Below are 15,624 nucleotides of genomic sequence, written 5' to 3'. Positions count from 1 at the left end.
ACTAAGTCAAATCACCCTAGAGTCAGACACTGAAGTGGCAGAACCTGGCAAAGCTATCACTATAGCTTTGGAATAGGAAGGTAGAAGCTCCAGGATGTCTAGGAAATCATGTGGGTATGCTGACAGACCACCAGAGGGGGAGATGGGGAATGCCACCTCAAAGAAGTACTAGACTTAAAATGCTTTACTGCTGAAATAGAGAAATCTGTAGCTGAGTACACACTTTGGTGCACAAAGGATCTGAAGAGGGTAAGAAACACTACACGAGTGGCTTGAACAGAGGGGCTGGGGCCACACTTGGCCGAAATTTTGAAAGGGCCATGCTAATGGCCAAATTGGAGAATACTAATGAGGCGCTGAAATGAATATTCAGTGCCTCATTAGCATTCTGCCAGCCACGGCAGTTCAAAAGCGCCATGTTTCGATCGCACGCACCTCTTCCACACAGGGCCCTTTTCGAAAGGACCGTGCAAACTTCGAAATTCCCTTATTCCTATCAGTTGATTACTACTAACGCTAGCATTTTAATTCTGAAAACCATTTAAAAAAGTTAGAGGTTAAAGACTGACTTCAGCTGATAGGAATAAGGGAATTTTGAAGTCTGCGGGGTCCTTTCGAAAAGGGCCCTGTATGGAAGAGCCACGCGCGATCAAAATGCGGCACTTTAGAAGTGCCGCGGCTGGCAGCATGCTAATGAGGTGCCAAATATTCATTTCAGTGCCTCATTAGTATTCTCTGATTTGGCCATTAGCATGACCCTTTTGAAATTTTGGCCAAGTGTGGCCACAGACAGGGTGTGGTACGAGAACCACACTTGGAAATGCTACCCTGTCATTGGTATGCTGGTAACTTTATGTCTTTTCCTGAGCCACCTAAGGATCAACACAAAGGAGCTCATATTAACAGTAAACCCCTTGAAACTGTATAACATAGATGATTTTGGGAAAAAGCTTTTGTACACGCTAGGGGCAGAAAGGAAGGAGTCCCATGGGCATGCAGCTTCTAAGATGGATACAGCAGCAAACTATCAGAGACGTAGCTGTGTTAGTCTGTAGCTTCGAGAACAAGAAGTCTTGTGGCAACTTTTAAACTAACAGTCTATAAGGTGACAGCAGCAAAGGTGTAACAAGCCTGCACTGCTTTTGTGTGGAAGGAGAAACTGAAGCACACCACCTCATGGCATGGGTGGCTAAATGCCAATGTACCTATACATTGTCAGATATTACTAGCTGCATTCTAGGGGCTATATTACACCCCAACATGCAACTCCAGCTCTGTGCCTTGGCTGGGGGAGACCAGAAGAGCTGGCTCAGTAGGAGAGGATGTTGGGGAGCCCCAAAGAGCATGAAGGCAGGTGTCAGTGGGCTGATCAGCACACCAGGGAACATCCCAACGGGTCTTCTGCATAAAAATGCATAAAATCAGGATTTCCCAAAGCAAAATACAATGGCAATACAGGCTGAATTTCTCTAACCTGGAATTATCTTGTGCGGCAACATCCATAATCTGGCATGATTTTAGTTATCTGAATGACCACTTATCACATGTGTACCCATGTTTCCTGATGTCCCAAAAACTTTGTTTACAGCCATCAGTCCTGGCTCTGTGTTCTGTGCTCTTATTTAGCTGTAATTTATCCCTAAACATCTTCTAAGAGCCCAGTAAGCATGGATGTGTTGGTAATGCTGTTAGACAATATTGATCTCCCACGGTCCAGCAAATTCTCTCGTCAGGTCCTGAGGGGGCTAGATTACAGAGGATCAGTTGGTACAAGGCCCACATCTAATCACAAAAGTGTTGTCTCAGCCCATAAGGCTTTCTTTAATTTACCCAATCTAGTGGCCACATTTTACTTTAATTCACTCTAGAATGTACAGCTTCTTACATGACTTTAACATATGCTATTCCTTGTAAAATAAGTGAAGGCATGCTTTACCTCTTTCCAAATCTGGGTACCTCCTCCTTCTTACAATCAGATATTAGAGCATTATTTTCAGGGTAAAAATTAGGAAAGGTGTCAAAATTGGATCTCAGTGAATGAAAATCCTTTCCATCTTTTTTTAAGGTGAAATTTGAACTCTAAAGAAACTCACAAGTTAGCTGAGGTAAAAATACCTTTGCAAGGCTTTATACTGTAGTCTGACAAACTGCTTTTTAAATTGTTTTGTGAATGATAATAATGTATCAGTTTGGTTCCTGTTGAATGTATTAAAGTGTGTGTTTTCTTCTCCTATGATACTGACCATAAGTAACTGATTAGACTTACTCATTGTGTTCTCTTTGACTATACATACTGATCTTTAGTAATTCAGGTCAACTAAATTCTATTTTAATCATGGACCTCCGCCTCCATTGACACAATGATCTCCTTTATGAAGCACAGATAAATGCTTTTGTTCTTTCTCACTTCCTGGCATAACAAAGACATAATTTCACTTGATCCAGACATTTTAAAACTGCTCTGCTCTAACTAAGAAATATATTTATCCATTTAAGGATTGGCAAACCTACCCAGAAGAGTAAAAGAGAAGCCCTGTAAAGCTATAATAAGAAATTCTGATGTTTTGCAAACAGAAATATACAGTGGGGAATACATCTTCAGTTTTGGAATTGTGATGTTCTTATATAGGAAAACTAGAGCTACACGAATACACTAGGACAAAGAAAATTATTTTCCACTATCAGATATGACTTTGGAACACACTAAATATAAGAACAAAATGAAGAGATCATCCATGGTATTAGCCTTCCATAAATGCAACCATGAGGGGTAAATTTTACCTGGGAAGTTTTATCTTCCTTCATAAAATTGTCCTTATATTTATTGATGTAAAATTTAATGAAGAGAGGCACAGAACTATTGCATTTATAATACTGCTGCCAAAGTAAAAATTGGTTGAAATGAAGATGTATATACAAATATTATCTCATGCTGGGCATAATGTATTCTAGTACTAATCTGCAACTGTGTAATTCATCAAAAATTAGTTTCACACTAGCCATTAAAACCGAAAAATCTTATTAACACTAATGCTAACATTTTAATTCTGAAAACCATTTTAAAATGTTAGAGGTTAAAGACTGACTTATCTAAAAGGAAAGTAAATATCTCAAAACATTTAGTGCCTTTAGTGGAATAAGAAGACAGTCAAGGGCACATTTTTAAAGACATATAGGAATCTACAGATATACAAACGTGCCTGTTTGAATTTTTGCCTGTCTGTGACCCTAAGGGTATAGCTAGATTGCCGAGAACTGTCGGCAAAAGATATGCAAATTGTCCAATGTATTTGCATATCTTTTGCTGACAGTTCTGTGGGGAGAAGCTTTTCGGACATTTGGCCCATCCACATGGGGCCAAATGTCAGAAAAACCCCTTCTGTTGAGACATCTCTTCTTCCTGGTGGAACAAGGTGTACAGGGATGCCAACACAGTGCTCCCAACTGGCAGATCTCTGCTGATAGATCTGCACTCTGCAAGCATGCTCTGTCAACAAAACTTCTGTCACAAGAAAACACAGAAGTTTTGTTGACAGAAGCCTGCAGTTTGGACCTAGCCAAAGAGCATCCCTATGCTAGATGGCTAGTGTCTCCCTTGTATGTAACAGATGTAACACACTGTTGTTGTACCTCAGAGGTACAAACATCTTGGGAATAGAGGTTGTTTGTAAATCTGAAAAGTTTGTACATCTCAACAAAACATGTTGGTAGATCTTTCAAACATCTGTAACTAACTACTGACTTGAAATTTTACTATGCAGAAGAAAACTGCTGCTTTTAGCCATCTCACTTTACATCAAACAAGCCCAGAGACAACTTCTGTACCTTGTCAAATCTCCCCCCGCCCCAATGTTGCCTTATATATTGGTAGTTTACACCTACTAGATTGGCTGTGTGTGTGTCTGCTGCCGCCTATCGACATATGGTTCAAATGAAGCAACTGACCAGTCAGTTTGTAACTCTGAGGTTCCACTATACTTATTTAAAAGATGTTCTGTAATATGGTTTGAATACTAACAACTAATTGGACTTTAATATCATTGTGCAATGCATTTTACAATGCTGTTTTGAAAATTACAGGTATTATTATGTTTTGGAGTCTGCAAACAGACAAAGTAGGCAAGACAGATTTATCCCAACCCCAGACAAAGAGGAAAGGCAAATGCCTCTTTGTCTCAACTGCAAATGAGGCCAGGTGTGACCAGGGCATGGATAACTGGACTATTCATTTGCCCTGCAGATTCCAAGAATATAATTTTGCATTGTAAATCACAGGAACTATAAAACTACAATGGCACAGGGTCCATAGAAAACACAGAAATCTAAGTACCTAGGAGGGCTTCCTAACCTCAAGGACAAAGATGAACTTTGCTGGCCCAAGAAACTGCTGGAAGACTTTGGGGTGTGTCCATTAGCTGAGAATAAGGATGCCTGCACTTTGTATTTATGAAAGATTGATCCTGACAACATGGTATGACTTAAGCTGTTAGACAAAGTTATTATATTGTGTTAAAGTTAAGTTTTAGACACTAGGGATCATGTTGTTTTTTGTTTGTAAATCTTTCATTTCACAATTCTACTCTTTCATTCTAGCCTGAAATCTCTTAAACCTGCTTTTTTCTTAAGAAACATAGGCCGTGTCTGCACTGGCACAAAACTTCAAAATGGCCAAGCAAATGGCCAAATCAAAGATTACTAATGAGGCATTGCAATGCATATTCAGCGGCTCATTAGCATGATGCCAGCCGTGGCTCTTCGAAATTGCTGCACTTCGCTCCTGCGCAGTTCGTCCAGACGGGGGTCCTTTTCGAAAGGACCTATAAGCTGATAGGAATAAGGGGATTTCAAAATTGGTGAGGTCCTTTCTAAAAGGACCCCCGTCTGGATGAGTTGCATGGGAATGAAATGTGGCAATTTTGAAGAGTCATGGCCAACGGCATGCTAATGAGGCGCTGAATATGCATTTCAGTGCCTCATTAGTAATCTTCGATTTCGCCATTTGCATGGCCATTTCGAAGTTTTGTGCCAGTGTAGATGCAGCCCTCATGAGTTAGCTAATTAGTTAAAGCCCATTACGCCCACTGGTGTGTAGGGCAGCAAGGAAGGTCCTCCACTTCTGTTTTTGGTGATTTTTTCCAGTGTGTCCCAGTTGTAGTTCATTCTCTTCATGTCTGCCTCAACATGCCGCCATATTGTCTTGGGCCTCCCACATTAGCCAAGGTTACAGGGCAGGAGGTGAAAGAATGCCTTGCTGGCCTATTTGAATCCCTGAAGCATCACATCATAGCTCTAGTATTCAACTCAGTGTCTAAAAAATAGTAACCAATACTTTTGAATAAGCTGAATAAAACATTCAGGAACTCTACTTTTCCTGACTATCTTACTGAGAAGTACAAGTGGAAAGAGGAGATTAGGCGTTATTTTTACTTAAAAAGGTATTCACTTACTTCAGTAAACTGCTTTTTAGAGTAAATTTGAAAACTGTGCTGGCAATCTCTATATTTTCAACCTGATGCTGGAAACGTATTAGTTTGTACTCTGCTAGCATATCTCGGAAAAACTAAATCAATCCGCCTTTTTTTATTTACATGCTTTATTCTTGAGAAATGTATTTGCTATTTTTATTTACTTTATGGATCTAATATTTAAGAACAAACCTATTTTTTATGTCACAGTAAGAAGGTTAACAAACTTACAGATTCTCCTGCAATACATCTTTGGCAAGGCTGGGCATTACCTTTGCCTCCGTGATTTTGAAAAATCTAATTGACAAAAACACACACAAAACATAAAAAAAAGCAATTATTTGCAATTTTATAATAAAACATATTTTAAGCACGTTCTACTAACATAGTTATTGTTGATTATTTAACCATACCATTGAATTTTGCTTTTCCTTAGTAGTCTGAGGAATAAATTGTTCTATGGAACTTTTCTGTTTAGAATCCAGCTCCATAGTCCAGTAATCCATAGCACATTCATTTAATTGTTGGCAAAACTCACTCTCATTTGGAAAGGTCTCTAAACTCTTGCATACTCGTTTCTAAAAGAATAAAAAGCAATAGTTAGCTATCATCATAAAGCACAGTCTACTGCAATAAAAAAAACCTTCAAAACCTATAACATACAAATCTTGAGTTCAATTCTCTGGTATAGAAAATGTCCAAAGCGCAATAATATTGAGGGCTTTACAGACTAAGATGAGGATGGGTAAAAATTTCAGGAGCATGTTCATCCTATTTTCAGAAATGACTTAAGCATTGCAGAGTCTAAGTTTCATTGACTTTCAATGAGACTTAAGCCCCAGAATCCCTAAGTCATCTTTGAAAAGAGGAGTTAGGCTTGTAAATAACAACTTTGAAAAATTCCCACAATATTTTTGAACCAACTTTCTTTTTAGGAACAGTAACATTTTAATATGTGGTACCATGAGGTAATATTGTATATTTTCTTTTTTATACCATAGCTTTGATAAATGTTACATGTTTGCCGACTAGCATAGACTGCTTTGCAGATCCCAAAACTGTCTGTTAACTGAGTCAGTCTTCACTAGGAATGTCAAGTCAAAGAGTCTGTCTCTCCCCATAGCATAAGAATTGCATGGGTAAGAGATGACTTGCTGGCAAACTAATCAGACTCTTGAAGCATGGAAACTAAATTTTAAAATTTGAATACGTATAAAAAAATCTTGTTATGTAAAAGTAAAATGGATCAATATGCCAGGAACCTCAGTGGAGAACAGCTGAAACAAGAACACTACTGAGGAATAAAGCATATTTGTAAGAAGGTAAATCAAAAAGTAAAATATATATTGTACTAAGAAAGTGCATAATCTAATAAGAAAGGCTGAGAAGGTCCTCTAAAGACAGACTTTCCTCCACTGGGAAAACATTCTCTTGACTTTGTTGTTGTAAAATTTGTCCTTTATTAAAAGCTGTGGCATACCAGAACGGCAACATAACTAGCAAGATATATGAGATGGATAAAAGGAGGAAGTGATTTACTGCTATGCATCATAAGAAATTTGGCTTATCAAAAATAAATTCAAGGTATTGTTTTTTTGGTTTAAGATACTTAATATCAGCAAGAAATTTAGCACACCGAGTAGTTGGCTGACAAAATCTTATCATACTGATACCAACAGAACTTGAAGTTTCTAGCGAGGTTGGCAGCAGAGAAGGCTAAATTATTCTCAAATTCTATGACAGCAGAGCATCATCTCATGAAAGAAGAATAAACCTATAAATCAATTCTGACTGTGGACTGAACTCAGTTAATACAGGAGCTATCAAGTTCATGATTACTAAGGTCCAATCGGTCAGATGTTCAGAAAGCCTGGTTTCCACTACATCAGAATGTAACCTTTGTTTACCCAAATGGGGCTCACATGAACTCAATCTCATGATCATGTTACGCACCTGGCATTTTTGGGCTCCTTAACTCAATTAATTTTTTGTTTTTTGTTTTTTTTTGGAAAATAAAATGAAAATGTACATGCTACTTTTAAATCATTGCTCTGGCGTGGGGCTGGAAAAGAGGGGTTCAGTTGGGAGGCAGACCCGGGGAGAACGGCCTGCCCCAGACTGCTGTCACTGGAGCAGTTTAGGGCCAGGTGAGAAGTGCTTCTCCATGGCTGCTGCAGCTCCAAATGGCACAGCTGGGGAAGGGGTGTATGTCCTCTATGTGGGGCAGGTCCAGATTCATCTGCCCTGAGCCAGAGTGTGAAATGAAGCAACCTGTGCCCTTGATCCTCGCTCTTACCAAGGGGAACAGCCAGCAATGTCCCTGTATGAACTGGACACTGAGGGGAAGCTTCAGCCCCTCTTGCCCTACCTAAGGGCACCCAGGGAGTAGGAGGCTTGAGTCTGGGGCAGTCCCAGACAGGGTAGGGGGATGGCCCTAACCAGCCTAGAGATAGTCTCATTTCGGTATGGTTTATGAGAAGCCATCCCATTCCAGGTTCATCCAATTTTCAAACTCTGACTTTGCTTTAAGTTATGGTAAAAGGAAGCTGTATACCAAATTTGGTGGTCCTGGCTCTTACCGCTTAGAAAGAGTTATTGGACAGACAGACAAACCCTCTTAAACACATAGTAGACTAGAAGATTTACCTGGTGTTTCTTGGGTCCTTCAGGGCAGGGGGCTGGGAGTGTGGGGGGTGCACGAGTCAAGGTTGAGAGATGGGGGGGGGCTCAGGACAGGGGGTGGAGTGTGGGGGGATCAGGGTAGAGAGTGGGGGTGGAGAGATATGGGGAGGAGCACACTGAGGCTGGTGCGCTTTCTGCCCTCCTGTGGTCATTCTGAACTGTAACTGTCCCTGCTATCAGAGTCTTCCCTTTTCATTTGCTGAGGAACAACAGGATTCGAGGCACATCCCATAGTCCTGGCACAACCACACTCTTTCTTTTCTTTAAATTATGATAAGAGGAAGCTGCATACCAAATTTGGCAGCCCTACCTCTTCCTGTTTAGCCTGCATCACAAGACATTTACATGCCATGTGTGCTAAAGATTCATATACCCCTTCAAGCTTCAACCACCAAGCCAGAGGACATGAGTCCATGCCGATGCCAAATCTTGCTTGATAACAATCCAAAGTAGTACAGATCAATGCACGTTAATTTTCATCATCTGAAACAGATGCCACCAGCAAAGGGTTGATTTTCTTCTTGGATGGTTTGGGTTCTGTTATTTCCACATTAGACTTCCACACCTGACCCCTCTCAGCTTTTGGACTAGACTCCAGTTTCTTAAACCTTGGATTGAATGCTGTAGTTATCCTTAAATATCTCACATTGGTACCTTCTTTGTATTTTGTCAAATTTGAAGAGAAAGTGTTCTTAAAATGAACAACGTGCTGGCTCATCATCTGAGACTACTGTAACATGAAATATATGGCAGAATGTGGGTAAAACAGAGCCAGAGACATGATGTTTTCCCCCAGGGATTCTAGAAACAAATGTGTTGCATTTTTTTAAATGAGCAGCATCAGTACGGAAGCATGTCCTCTGGAATGGCTGCTGAAGCAGGAAGAGGTATACAAATATTTTAGCATATCTGGCCATGCAATGCCAGCGACAAATCACCTGGTCTCATTTTCTGGTGGCATTGTAAATAAGAAGGGGGCAGCCTTATTTGCTGTAAATATAAACAAACTTGTTTGTCTTAATGACCAGCTGAACAAGAAGTAAGACTGAGTTGACTCTAAAGTTTTACATTGCTTTTGTTTTTGAGTGCGCCCATGTAACAAAAAACACACAAAAAACCCCACCTCCCATTCTAATCTGCACTTTCATGATAGAGATTGCATTATAGCACTTGTAGGAGGTGAATTAAAAATACAGGTTGAACCTCTCTAATCCTGAACTCTCTTCTCGGGCAACATCCATAATCTGGCATGATTTTAGTTTGCCAGATGACCACTTATCATGGGCATGGCCAAGTTTCCCACTGTCCCATAAGGTTAATTTATCACCAACAGTCCTGACTCTCAGTGTTCTGTGGTATTATTTGGCTGTAATTTACCACTAAATGTCTCCTTAGAACACAATAAGCAGTGAAAGTGTTGTCAAGGTGCTAGAAATATTGACCTCCCATAGTCCAGCAAATTCTCTTGTACAGCACTGTTCAGATCCCAAGGGTGCTGAACGAGAGAGGTTCAACCTCCACTATTTTTGTTTATCCTTTTTGCAGTGCAAAGTCATGACAGATCTTACCAATTTTCTTATTGAAAAGCTCAGCAACATCTTGCATACAGGAAAACACACCTTATAATTATGAAAATAGTTAAGTACACTCATCCCTTGCTCTACAAGCACAATTGGTTCCTAACTTTTTGCTCGTAGGCAAAAATTCGTAAGAGGGACACTAAATTCTCATTAAAATACACGTAAAAGTCTCTGATTGGCTCCTAGAGCTTGGCGAAGGAGTGGCAGCAGGTGGCGCTGCTTTAGAACGGTAAGTGAACCTTGGGTTTGGGGGTTGGAAAAGGTTAAAGGCTGGGGGCAGTTTGGGGAGGGATGGTTAAAATCTGAATGGCTGGTTGGGTCCGTGGGGGGAGTGGGAGGTTCAGGCTGCTGAAGTCTGGGTGTGTGGTTGGGAGTGGGGATGGGGTCAGGTTGTGGCAGGTTAGGTCTATCGGGGCAGCGGGGTCAGGCTGCTGCAGAGCCAGTATGAGGAGCCGGCAGAGGGTTTAAGACTACCGTAGGTTAGGCCATGGGGCTGGCACAGGGTCAGGCTGTTGCAAGGCCAGTGGGTAGGGCTGCCAAGGAGCCAGTGGAGGGTGGGGTTCAGGCTGCCACAGGGCTGGCCTGCAGTGCTGGCAGAGGTGCAAGGGGGTCAGGCTGTTGGATGGGGTTCTCAGGCTGCCGCAGGGCTGGTCTGCAGGGCTGGCGGCGGTGTGGGGGAGTGGGGTCAGGCTGCCGTGGGGCCGTCAGAGGGCGGGGTCAGGTTGCTGCAGGGCCGGTGGTTGTGGGGGGGCGGGATCAGGCTGCCGCAGGTTGGGGCTGCGGTGGGTTGGAGCCACGAGGAGGGGGCTCGTATTAGCTGGGGGGAGTTCACTCATAGAGTGAACAAAGGTAAATAAATGTGTCCGTCGTTTAAGTGAGTACTCGTTAGTAAAGTACTCGTTAACAAGGGATGAGCGTACTGGAACATGCATTTTGGGAATCCTCATCGTTAGGTGTTTATACACTCAAACCAGCAGTTTCTTAATGACAGGACCGTATGTGTGAATGTAAACACAGAATTCTATTTCTATGTTAACTTTAATTTTGCTATTAATAAATAAATACTTTAATATTTCAGCTAAGCTGAGTCCTGCAACCACATTCACATGCAAATTAAAGCATTAGTGTGGAAGGTTTCGCAGGTTTGGGCTGTCAGAGAGTTCTATAATACTTCAGTGTGTAATACGAAGGGCTAACAGCCAAAACTCTGACAGAATAAACGCCAATAGTTAGTGGCATATAGCTCAGAATGGTCACACTTCACTATTCCTTTAACCCAGAGATGAGCAACCATGGATAGCGGGTAGGCTGTATGACTGGCCCTTCATCTCAGTGGGACCTCAGCAGCCCATGGTCCACTGGGATAGCTCCTGCAGCCCTGTGACAACCCTGTCTGTCTCCGTCCCCCATGCACTTCTCATGCACCAGGGCACTGGAGTCCTGCACTTTCATGCTCTCCCCTTCCCTCCCAGCACTTTTGGAACATGCAAGTTGCATGATTCCACTCTGTCCTCACTCCTGCCCCTCCCTCCCTGCGTGGGAATGATGCTAAAAAGCTGGGGGAGGAGTAGGGATGGAGCACAAATCAGGCGATTTGTAGATCCTCCAAAAGTTCTCCGAGGGAGGGGGAAGCATATAGTAAACCCACAGAGATACGCACAAGCAAGAGACAGCAGCCCGACTCTTGCTGCCTGACAGGAGCGGCTTCCTGTTCCTGTCGGGGCGGCAGCCATTGCTGTCAATAGTGGCAGCCATGAGTCAGGCTGCCGTCCCTGACAGATAGCTGCTTGCAGACAGAGGCTTGTGGCATGGTCCTGATAAACCATGCTGCAAACTTCTGTCAGTGGTGCTGGTTCTCCCAGCGCTGAGAAACTGCAGCCACAAGCAGCTATGCGCCCCCTAGCTGGGAAAAGCCAGGGGCCATGTGGCTGCCCCCCCATATCCCCCAGCTGCTCACTCCTTCAACCTTCCCCAATTTATGCAAAATTTGATTTACACGGAGGTTGCCCAGGATGCAGCCTCCACGTAAATCGAGGGATGATTGTGCTCAGTGCAGGGCTCTGGTGTGCATGAGAGGGGGTTAGCCAAGAGGTCTGTGGGTCACAGCTGGAGTCCCAGTGGGCTTTGTGTTGCCTGTGGACTGCAGGTTGCCCATCACTGCTTTAACCTAAGATACCACCATTCTAATTGTTACAAACTTCTTAGTTTACCCAAGACCAGAAATGGAAAAAGTACCCAAAGTTATTGGAGCAGAAGTGCTGCCACTTTCACTTCTGGATACTTGAGTAAAATCTACATTGAATATGCGGCCGTGTGTGCATATCTTTACTTAAGTAGTCTTCCAGAGGGACACTAGCAACTTGTACTTTAGTACATTCCTCCCAAAGCAGCTGTACTTTTACTCAAGTACTTTTTGGGTACTTTTTCCACTTGTCCACAAGACCTAATCCAAAGTGCATTAAAGCCAGAGCAAAGTCTCAGATTAACTTTAATGGATCACTCCAACTATATAGTGTGTTTACTTAAACCAGGGGTAAGCAAACTTTTTATGTCAGGGCCCAACTTTTCATCACTGCAATTAGCAGCGCCCCCCATCCTGTCTAGTGTAATCCAAACTGACAGAAATTTCAGCTATGTTCATATGAAAAAAACCCCAAACCTTTCAATATGTAAGTAAATAAGCATGTAGAATATGGGTTCCCAAATTGGGGGGGCATGCCCCCCTGGGGGTGCTTGAAGAAATTCCAGGGGGGGCATGAGGCAATCCAGCTCCCCAGTCATTCCCCACATCCAAACAAAAAGCCAGCCCTTGCTTCCGGCTCTCAGCCCCTGCCATTTCACGTGGGCGACCTGCCGCACCTGCTATAAAAAGCAGGCAGCCAGTGAAGGCCCACATGGAGCCAGCTGACTCCTGCAAACGTGAGTGAGTGTGGGTTGGGGGGGGGGTGGGGAGGAGGAGGATGGAGTTAGATGAGAGGCTGGCAGTGCCTGGCTTTGAGGCAGGGGAGGGGCTCAGGCAGGCAGGCAGCTGACAGGTGGTTGGCCTGTGATAAAAAAGAGGTGGGGTCGTGAGGGTTTCTTAAAAATCAAAAGGGGGGGAGTGATGCCAAAAAGTTTGGGAACCACTGGTGTAGAATATAAAAACTTTATTAATCGGTATATAAGTGTGAATACATATATGTAAAAACTAACATATTTCAACTTTTTAATGAGCTGGGTGAGCCTGCGACCCAGCAGCTGAACATGCTGCACTCTCCTTTACAAAATTTCATGCCCCCACAAGGGGGGGGCACTCTCCACTTTGAGCACCCCGACTTAAAGAATGAAAAACTTAATTTACAGCCAAATAAATGAGACTTTTCCATTTTTCCTCCAGGAAATGTCTGGAGAGCAAAATGGTCACAATGCTTTAATCTCTCATATCAGTATTTTCTCAAGGTTAAGCAACAACTAACACAACTCCAGAACTACTGTATTATAACACAAATACTCCTATTGAATTTCTAGGGAACACACCCATTACTGTACAAAAGCTTGCTTTGTAGGGCTCTTCCTCAGTTAAGGACTTGAGCCCGAAGTTTTTACACAAATTGCTTCTTGCACATTCGGTCTCCAACCCTGTAAACATGCAGATGTGGAACTTTAGTCACCTGGAACTATGTCAGTGAACTTACATGCAGCTACATGAGTAAAATTACAAGCAGAATTGTTTACTGCCTGGAATTGTAAATTTGACACCTGTCAGCAAACATGGCAAGAATGGGCACAACCTATAGTTAATATTGGGTACAGCAACTTATGCTACAGGAAGAGTCCTCCTGAGCAGTGTCATACATAGACCTGTGGCTGGCGACGGCAGAAGGCGTGGCAAAGACCAAACACAAGAGATCAAAACTCGCTGAAAATTCAAAAGCCCGGGCTGAGTTAATCCTTTTCAGGTAAATAATTGATTTTTCATAACTTAAAAAAGGTCAATATGATCAGCCCCATTTTACAGCTGGGGAAACTGAGTCCGGCTGCAGGGGAAGCGATCGGCCGCAGGGGAAGCAGAAGGTTTACAAGTCTGACCTCACCCCCTTTCCGCCACAAAAAAAACGGGTTGAAACGTGCGCGTACGCGGGGCTGGCCGCCTGGCAAGCCAGGGCAGGGCGGGGCGGGGTTTGCAGCTGCCAGGCGCTCACGGCACTGGGTCCGGCTCACTCAGCCTGCGACGCCGCAGCAGAGGCTGGAGGCTGCGGCCTGAAGCTCGGCCTGCTGATGTGCACTCGACACCAGCGGTGTCCAGTACTCGCGCCTGGCCGCTTCCTCCGCTGGCGGAACTTACGCGCTCCGGGTCTCCCGGCTCGTGCAGGAGCAGCGCCCCCCGCCGCCGCCTCGCGTGCAGCGCCTGCAGCTCCATGCGGCCCAGCGCCGACCCCTGCTCTCTCCCCGCTTCCCCCAGGCACGAGCCAGGGCGCGCTCAACCCCGGCCGTGGCGCGCGCGCGCCGGGTCTGGGCCTGGGCCGCGGGCGGGTTCTGGGGCGGGGCGGGGACAGGGACGGCTCGGCCCCGCCTCCCGGCAGCTTGTGCTACACAGTCAGCCCAGGCCGGGCAGGGACCGAGCCCGAGAGGCTGCGACAGCTGGCCACGCGCGCGCAAGGACAGACACTTTCCACGCAGCGGCTGGGTTCGGAGGCAGACGGGGCTGGCACAGCGCTGTACATTTTTCAACCAGCCCCTCGGCTTTTCCAAGTGCATTGTGGAGAGCTACAGGGTGTGTGCGCCTCTGGCCTCTTCCGTGCCCAGGCCGGCTCCACGTGCACCCGCATCAGCGCCGCAAAATAAAAATTACCCAGGAAATACTTTCTCGCTCAGGCAAATTACACGAGGGGTCTCGAAGGCTGCATATTTCTGCACACACGTATCGGTGTAGCAACAACCTGTTGAAGTGCTTTAATCACAATGTTGCTTGGCCGTGCCCTGAGGAGAGGGCTGGTACGCACTAGGGCTACGTCTACATGAGAGGCTTGTCCTGGCAGGGAAGACAGTCACCTTTTTCCATAACGACAATGAGAAGTCCTGTGGCACCTAATAGACTCACAGGTTTTTTTTTTTGCCCACAAAAGCAGATATGAATGAACACAGCCACCCCCTGATAACTTTTCTGTAACTGGTGTTCTTCGAATGTGTTCCAATGCGTGCTCACCCATGCCTAGTTGCTGGAAGTCTTCTTCCCCTTGCTGGTAGCCATTGGGTCACTGTGGCGCCACTTGGAGTGGTACTGTTGTGGCAGCCAATACATACACTGCCTGACCCTCTCCCCGCTCAGTTCCTTCTCGCCACAGTGATGGTTGTCAGAACTCGCTGCTGCTCCTGCAAGCAGCCCTTTTTTCTTTGCTGGTAATTCTGATCTGTAAATAGTTTAAAGATATTCATAGTTCATTAGTTAGTGTGTTAATAGTTCTCCGTATACATAGTTGTCAGGCTCCAAGTTGGGAGGCTGGTGCCCCCCTCAAGGCATGCCAAGGTCTTCAGGCTTTAAGGCCTGTGAAGAGTGTGGCAAACACATGCCGAAGAGCGATCCCCACTCAGCCTGTCTACAATGCCTCAGTGAGAGCCATCAAAGAGATTGCTGTTTGATCTGTAGGACTTTTAAACCAAGGATTCTAAAGTAAAGAGCATAACACCTGAAAGTCCTCTTAATAGAAGTTATGCTTCAACCAGAGCGTTCGCTGTCGATGGGACTGAGTATGGTATCCTCTCTGTGCAGTGCACTGGTTCCGAATGTGACATCGGCACTGGTAATGGACAGAGAGGCTTGGCACATAGGTGATGGGCCAGCACCACACCCTTCCAGAAGGCATAGATCGCAGTCCCTGCACAAAAGGGGCTGATCCCTGCGGTGCCAAAAAGAAGGG

The 15,624-nt window shown here is 44.4% G+C and overlaps 1 protein-coding gene across 5 annotated transcripts in view; it reads right to left on the bottom strand.

Moving 5' to 3' along the window:
- C7H10orf143 (chromosome 7 C10orf143 homolog) overlaps positions 1-14,208 on the bottom strand; it is a 45,724-nt gene extending 31,516 nt beyond the window's left edge. For all 5 annotated transcript variants that reach the window (XR_012646310.1, XM_075000447.1, XM_075000448.1 and 2 more), the window contains exons 1-3: positions 14,052-14,208; positions 5,879-6,043; positions 5,697-5,762 (exon numbers count right to left, since the gene is read on the bottom strand). Coding sequence is in view for 4 of the 5 variants with exons in the window: in XM_075000447.1 (XP_074856548.1) it covers positions 5,697-5,762; positions 5,879-6,043; positions 14,052-14,126 (306 nt within the window). In the remaining variant the exon portion in view is untranslated. The remainder of the gene's footprint in view (positions 1-5,696; positions 5,763-5,878; positions 6,044-14,051) is intronic.
- Positions 14,209-15,624: the final 1,416 nt, after the last annotated feature.

This window comes from Carettochelys insculpta, chromosome 7 (assembly GCF_033958435.1).
Source record: "Carettochelys insculpta isolate YL-2023 chromosome 7, ASM3395843v1, whole genome shotgun sequence".
Classification (NCBI taxonomy): domain Eukaryota; kingdom Metazoa; phylum Chordata; order Testudines; family Carettochelyidae; genus Carettochelys; species Carettochelys insculpta.
Note: the sequence above shows the minus strand (reverse complement) of the source record. Positions and strands in the feature narration are given on the sequence as shown.